This window comes from Macadamia integrifolia, chromosome 3, assembly GCF_013358625.1.
Source record: "Macadamia integrifolia cultivar HAES 741 chromosome 3, SCU_Mint_v3, whole genome shotgun sequence".
NCBI classification, from domain to species: Eukaryota; Viridiplantae; Streptophyta; class Magnoliopsida; order Proteales; family Proteaceae; genus Macadamia; species Macadamia integrifolia.
In genome coordinates this window covers 30,129,595-30,137,463 of record NC_056559.1, presented here as the reverse complement: position 1 = coordinate 30,137,463, position 7,869 = coordinate 30,129,595, and the positions used below count along the sequence as shown (strand labels likewise).

The 7,869-nt window shown below is 37.9% G+C and overlaps 1 protein-coding gene across 2 annotated transcripts in view; it reads left to right on the top strand.

Annotated features, from left to right (window-relative positions):
- Nucleotides 1-1,777: 1,777 nt before the first annotated feature.
- The window catches only part of LOC122074772 (transcription factor-like protein DPB), a 12,320-nt gene continuing 6,228 nt past the window's right edge, over nt 1,778-7,869 (top strand). The window contains exons 1-7 of one of the 2 annotated variants that reach the window (XM_042639736.1): nt 1,778-2,077; nt 2,268-2,517; nt 2,953-3,032; nt 3,717-3,760; nt 6,113-6,175; nt 6,529-6,681; nt 6,790-6,858. In XM_042639736.1, the coding sequence (XP_042495670.1) occupies nt 2,270-2,517; nt 2,953-3,032; nt 3,717-3,760; nt 6,113-6,175; nt 6,529-6,681; nt 6,790-6,858 (657 nt within the window). In that variant the 5' untranslated portion in view covers nt 1,778-2,077; nt 2,268-2,269. Of the gene's footprint in view, nt 2,135-2,267; nt 2,518-2,952; nt 3,033-3,716; nt 3,761-6,112; nt 6,176-6,528; nt 6,682-6,789; nt 6,859-7,869 lie in introns of both variants that reach the window. The other variant, XM_042639735.1, reaches the window with a different exon arrangement.

The following is a 7,869-nucleotide window of genomic DNA, read 5'->3' as shown; positions in this document are numbered from 1 at the left end:
CTGTTCCCTTTTTTCTTCTTGTAGGACTTTTATCTGGGCCTAAACGAATCCTTGAAAAAGCTGTCAACGTCAATGTTGATTATTCTGGAAAGGGACAGTGGTTCGCTACTATAGTCCTTTGTTTTGGGCTGAATGAAAGTGCTGGACCCTTGACTTGTCATTTTGGAAACCCATAAGAAGGTTGTGGGCCTTTCCTCCAAGCCCAAACTTTAATTCTGGGCCCATGCCTATGTAAAAATCACATAAAGGCCTTGCCAAGCTTGGCCTTCCAGTCCCATAAAAGTCCATGATAAGTTAATTGGGCAATTTTTGACTAATTCCTTACCTCGTGACAAAATCAAACACCAATTCTAAGTAAATAAATTTATATTTTACTAACAAAATGTAAATAAAGGTAAGATATAAAAGAAGAACAAGAGTTATATGGCTTTGAATATATTTGAATGCAAGATCATAATCCGTGTAGTCAGTCCATTTTAGTCACAACGACGCTTTATTTTGTTGAGTTTATGTCAATATTTACATTAAGGAGAATGTTATTTGAGCAAGCGGCATAAAGAGTGCACCAATGAGATGAAGTAAAATGATATCTTACATTGGAGGATAATGATGTCATTTCATGTGAGAAGAAGAGATGGACACAGAGTGCTAGTTTATATATATATATATATATATATTTGAAAATAGTTTATGTGCTAGAGGATATCATACGCTAGAGCTCATTGACTCTTTATCTCTTTTCCCCACGATAGAGAGGGATATATCATATATATCATTTCATTGGGGAGAGAGGGGAAGCACTATCCCTCGGATTGAGGTTTTCTTCATCAATGCCAGTCTTGGTCCATATTGATACTAATACGGATCCTTGAATCTGGATCAGTCTGATTCAAGATCAAAATTCACTTATTGAAAAAAAAGAAAATCCACATTTTGATCTTATCGGCTTATCTATATTGGACATCAGTGATGTCAATAGGGTTGATTCGATACCGATACTTATATCTATAGAATTAGGGGATATCAATCGGTCAGGTCGGGCCGGTCTCGATCAAGCTTAACCGGGCCTGTGGGCCTATGTCTTGGGACAGTGACCTACCTATATTAAGGAATGAGTTGGTCTTGGTCGGTGTTGTATTAGGCTTGATCGGGTTTCAGACTTTAATCGGGCTTCTCCTAATCTGGTTAAATCGGGTCTTAAACGGAGTAATGTACCAATAAAACCTTAAATGTGTCTTTATTTTTCTTATATTTAAGATACTTTAATTTATTTTATTAAATTATCAACAAATTTGAAAAGGCATTACACTTAATTAAGTTAATAATTGATAAAAATATCAATATATATCCTATTCTATATAAAAAAAAAAAATTAGTCATATAAATGGTTGGGCTAAACGTGTCGATCCGAGTCGGGTTTATAAATAGGTCAGGTCGATTAGAAGGCCCATCGGGCTTACCCCTTGCACCGTTTACTACCTATTTATAAGTGGGTTATATTTATGCCCAACATATTTATTAATCAGGCCGGTCCAAGTCAAACCATAAACACGTTGGGCTCGATTAGGTCTAGTGATGCCGACTTAGAATTGACACCGATACATAGAATCATGTCTAATCGTGTTTGGGACTTTTTTGTTTTTTAGGTAAAAATAATCGTGTTTGGAACTCAATGTCATGTTAACGGCTCTTTAGGGAGTAGATGTTTACTCGGATGGTGGGTTGGGAGTTGGGACTTTAGGGTTCTTATTTAGATAATCTGGTTGGTCCAGCGAAGGGGTCCATATGGACGAACGATGAAACAAAACATCCAAACGCCCATTCCCTCTCTTTTATTCTCTCTCCTTACTTTCCCTGATACTCTGACCGAAAGTATTGAACCCGTGTGTGTTCTTTCCATCCTTCTAGTTGCTTTAAAAGGTTTTTTCTGTGTTGGCCCTTGGCCGCCGGTTGTTTACTGCTGCCTCTCGTGTTTCACTGCATATTGTTACATCTGTCGCAGACGCACAGAGACAGAAAGGGAGAGAGAGAGAGAGACGACCCATTTGGCGGTTACTGTTTGATCCTGTAACAGAAGGTGTGTGACTGATGCTCGAGGCCTTTTCATGTACAGACGTAGTTTTCCAGTAAAAAGGTTTAATAATGGCAGTTTAGTATGGGTTTTTGCTCCCAAGCGGAGATTTGGCTTTGTTGAATTTTTAGGTTATGTAGTTCTCGCATGTCATATTTTTTTTTTGTTTGGGTTGATTCTGGAGGGAAATTGGCAGGAATGGTTGTTACTGGCGGAAATCATCTGGAAGATGGGGAGAAGAACCGGCGCAGCATTTCAAGAGGAGGGACTACGAAGTCTTGGGGAACCAGTGTTTCTGGTCAATCGGTCTCCACCAGTGGAAGTGCGGGATCTCCATCTAACCGGAGTGAGCAGGCTATGGCCACCACCGCCAGTGAGAACACTTTTATCAGATTGAATCATCTCGATCTTCGTGAGGATGACGCTGGATCTCAAGGCGGCGTTGTGTGAGTTTTTTTTTTTCCTTGAAAATATATTGCATGGAAATTCATAAAATTGAGTTCATGTTTGGTGGAATTTGTTTCCGGTGGGAGTTTGGAAAAACAATTGGAGTTTAAATTGTATTTAATGGTCTGAGTTGTTGAATTATTATTTTGATTGTTGAAGATACATCAAATTTGGGATGCCATGAAGTTGGTCATTGCTGTCCTTCGTCCTCTACCATCCCTAATGTTGCAGTGAAGAAATCAGGAAGCATTCTCTTCTTACTTTCTATGCTTATATTTGTTTATGTTTTGTAACTGGATATAATCCATTATCTGCGTTGCTGTATCCCTAGCTTGACTACACCCCCCCCCCCCCCCCCCAACCCGCACCAAAAAAGAAGAAGAAGAAGAAGAAGAAGAAGAAGAAGTTTAAACTGATCTATGAATTTTAAGCAGTGGGAAGAAAAGGAAGAGAGGTCAAAGGGCGGTTGGTGCCGACAAGAGTGGTCGTGGACTCCGCCAATTCAGCATGAAAGGTGGTTTTTTTCTCTTACGCTATTCTTGATTCTTTTGGTTTGTTTCCATGTAAAAAGGTGGAAGAGTATTTTCCTATAAAATAGGATTTTCCACAGTTTGTTTTGATGTAAAATGCAAAAAAATAACAATGAAAAATAAGAAAAAAATCAATGGAATAACATTTGCAAGGAAAATTTTACAATGGAACAGACAAGGCCTTACTGCCAATTTGGATTATGAAAATGTCAATTCCCATGATTTTAGGATATTTGCTTAACATAAGGCTAAGAGTTGTGTTAATCAAAAGTGTTCAGATTTTGACCATAATGATTTGTATTCATGATTTGTCAGAATTGAAACATCCACCGCTCTGTTGGAGGTTTCGGTTCATATGATAGTGGGAGCTGGATATGTAGACAAATGTGTGAAATTCCATGATCAATGTCGCCTGATTTGACATAAAACCGAACCAATTCTAGGTGGCTTGGATTCTTAAGGTCCTAATGGGCCCTTTCTTTCTGAGGTGGTAAATGGATCACAAAGACTTTATTCCATCGTAAAGTTCCACTTCAGCAATGAATTTTTGTGTTTTTACTACCAATATTGGTCTGGCTCTGGCATGGGATGACTTCTTATTTGTAGGCTCATTGTTGATTATTTCTTACTAATTTCATGTCTTTATCATACCTTTGGGTTGTTTGTAGTCTGTGAGAAAGTCGAAAACAAGGGTAGAACCACCTACAATGAGGTCAGTGGCTTCTGAAATTATACATATATTTTTGTCGTCTTCAACTTTTTTCTCTTAATATTCTTTAATTTTTGGTCAATTTAATGAAAGTTTTTCTATACTCATTTGGTTTAGCATGAACTTCCTGTTTACTAGACGGTTAAGAATTATGTCCCGTGCCTTGTGCTTGTCATTTATTGAAATCCAATATAGATGGAGTTTAAATAGGAAATTCAACTATGAACTTGAGATTAAGAAATGGTATTCTTGGGTTGGTTTGCAGCTTTGAAATTGAAAACGTGTATAACCACATACTGTTGGAATTTCTTAAAGAAAAAGGGTAACGAATGAGATTTGAAGAAAAATGGAGGAAGTAAATGAAAGGACGACCTTCAATTCATTTATATGATATAGATAGTGTTTCAAATAAGTGCCAAAGCTGCAGAAACTTTGCGACAGAGAACCAATCTCTTCATTATTATTTCTCTTAAGTAGTGGATGATGGTTCGGGCATAGTGATGAAAACGTCAGTGGAATGAGGTCTTGTTGAAGGGTTCTCTAAACCCAATTCGAACTGACCTACATCTCATGTTAGTTTGCAGATGATAGCGATACTATAGCTTTTTGTGGGGGCTTCTCATTAGCTAGGGTTCCAAAGCTGTGTGTGGATGTGCTTTGAGGCAGTGTCAATGTGGAAGAGTGTGTATCAAATGAAGTATATGTGGTGTTTGAATTTGAGAAGTTTTGAGATGGCTTTCAGTTTAAAGTGGGAAGTATTCGTTTTCTTTTCCTTTGACTTCCATTATAGGCCCGTATAAGAATTCTATGTGGGAGCAGGGTTATGGAGAAAATGAGGCTATCAATGTGGAAGGATAAATACTTATTCGATGATGTAAACGTTATTTCCTGCCAGCATTCCCTATTTACCATCGATCTTTCTTGACCATTCCCATCATGCTTGTGGAGAGAAGTGGAAGTTTTAGCAACATCAGTGTTATTTTTCTAAGACAAATTCCATTTGGCTATTGGGAGGAAGAAACAAAGTGTATTCAAGTAGAGTCGAGGGACTGAAACATGACATTTGTGGAAAGAGAGGAACAACCGAACAGCAAGGTTTTTGAAGCCAACCCCGTTTAGTTGGGATAAGGCTAAGATGTGTTGTTGTTGTTGTTGATATGGAAATGTATCACATTGAAAAGGAGAAGTCTTTGGTGGGCTACTCTTCCGATGAATTCAGTGGCTGCAAATATCTGGAATAACTTCCTATCCTTCTTTGTATACTGTTATCTCCAACTCTATAGCTTTTGGGCTTGTATAGTCAATAGTGCATAGGTCTTTACTTTTTTTTTTCTTTTATGATTATAATATAAGAAATAATCTTTATTGACTTATCCAAGTGAAAGCTGAGCTGGAGGACAGAAGGTTACTACCTCGAATATGAACATCCTTATGAAGAAGTATCTCAGTTTGAAACTTGAGTTGCTCTGTTTTGGAAATCTTATTACTCCAGGGCGTTTTGTGCTATATGGCATCACATAGAGGAAGGTTCTGTCCAGACTTAAAGAAACCCAACTCCACTGCTGTCTAAGTTATTGTGAGATCCAAATTCTCCATAGCACTTCTAACTCCAAGTGACACCTAGTTTAACTAAATTGTCATTGAGGTAATTTCCTTATCTGGGCATCCAAGGAATGGATGTTTGTGGGACATCTGCCATTGTTCACTTCTCTCTGAACTTATCCATTATATCAACATAGAATTTCCCTTACGTTTCCGTTTCTGCAAGCCTGGTTTATGTTTTCAATTTAAACCCTATTATTTGAATTACTCACTCAGAGCATTTCTAAGATTGGTGAAGTTCAGTTTTGATACCACTGACATGCCTTTACTAGCTCCACCACTATGGCAACTAACCACTACCCTGCTTGTACTCCAAGAAGTTGAATGTTGCCTACCACTTGAAAGAATTTTATGCATTGGTTGATTTGGTTCTACTTTTTATTTGATTTCTTCAGACAAGTGTCTATTAGCTGTGCCAGTTGCAGGAGCTTCTCAACTCACTAAGTTTTCTGCCTACTACTTGGGGTGGTTCCCAGGATCCTGTTCAACTGTTCTATAATTTTATCGCTTCAGTCATTGCTGGAGTACAATATGTTTATTATGCTGAATCTTTTCAGTATTTTTTTCTAACAAATGTTCATTTCTTGGACCTGATATCTAGAGTCAGTGCCTGAGATCCATGTCATTTTGAGGTGTTCTTCTTGTTTACATTTTTATTGTTGTTTGCTTAATTGCTTCCAACTTCCGCACACATCCATATTTAGTGTTTTCTCTCTGATGGTACATTAACCTAAGTGGTAAGAGTGTTTCCAGGTGGCAGACGAACTTGTGGCTGAATTTTCTGATCCTACCAATAGTCTTGCATCTCCAGACCAGGTAACACAACATTACTGCGGATGAGAGCGTTCTGCTTTCCTTATATTGAACATTTAAAGTACTGATGGTATGGAAGACATAAGCCTTTTCCCTTTTTGATGGTGACCTTTATGTATAATCTTTAAACTGCATCATTGATTAGCTATTGCTATGAGATTTGCATGAAATATTTGATTTTACATTTCAAATATTAGCACCAATAATCAAATATAGATCCAAATCACTCTCCTTTTATGGGAAAGATGTTTGGCATAATTGTATAGTTTACTAGCCCTTGCCAGCAAAATCTATGTCACCCATTGTCTTTTTATAAATATAAAGTTTACCTTAAAACTATTTGTTTTGGCCAACAGCAACAATACGATGAGAAAAATATACGCCGTAGGGTATATGATGCCCTGAATGTTCTTATGGCTATGGATATTATTTCTAAGGATAAGGGCAAAAAAGAAATACAGTGGAAAGGTCTGTCTCGCACTAGCCTGAATGATATTGAAGAGTTAAAGGTTTGACTTAACCACTACTTTTTATAACTCATCTGTAATGGATGCAAGTCTATCTGTGGGTGCTGTTGCTCTAATATGCAGTGATCTTCTGTAATGTAATTAATGCAGGGAGAACGTATTGGACTGAGAAACAGGATTGAAAGGAAAGCTGCCTATTTGCAAGAACTAGAAGAACAAGTAAGTATTTATATCCCAAATTTTAATTGTGCTCTTTTGTCATGCTCTTATCATAGACAGCATGCAACAGTCACGAAAGATGCTGAGGTTCATGTCGAGGTGAGGCTTGACAAGATTGAGACATGTGTTGCATATCCTTGAGCATTGAAGCTTTGAGAGTAAGACAGACCTTGTATAATGGTTTGCTCGTCATACCATCATCAGTAGTAGGATTGTTGTGACAGGATTGACTTAAAATTCCTCCCCTTTTTTTTTTCCTTTCTTTTGTCTTTCCTGAATTATTTAATCTTATTTAATTTATGATAACGAAGAAAAGATTGAATTGATTGAAGCATTAATCTTGTAGAGCACACTATCAGACATTTGGGAAGGATGACATGAGACATCGGCGTACCAAAAATTCTGCCACAAGAATAAAATAGCTATCCAAAACACCCCCTTGTGATGCAAGGTCTTTCAGAAGGGACAGAAAATTCAGTGGAATGGATTTTGATATATTATGGAAATGATGGAAGAGGCTAGGGCGTAAAATAGAATACGTAAGAGAACTGCTCCAACCTTGATCATTTAAATGAATTTGGATCTTAAGAAGAAATCCTATATTCAAATTTGGATAGGATCTGTATCATGCTTGAGAGAGGTTAGCGGGGAGCAATGGGTACATTTCTGAACCAGACGATAGGGCTTAAGCAGATGTGGTAAGTTCAGCCAACAGAAGCAGCTCTAAAGAAAAACAGATTTTTCAAAGCATCACATGTGGCGTTGTTCCGATCAAAGGTCATAGGTGTAAACCTCCCGGCGGCTGACTAGAAGATGGATATTGCAGAACATTAAAAGGATAGCGACGGGTTTCCTTCGAAGCAGCCTGGTATGCAATACCTCTTATTCCAGCCCTTAGGCTGACTGCTACTATTCAGGAATTGTAAGATACGTGGGCAGAGACCCTTGTAGAGAATGAAGAGGGGCCAAGGATCTTCCTCTCACCAGTGCTTCTCGAGGTTCCATTCCCAC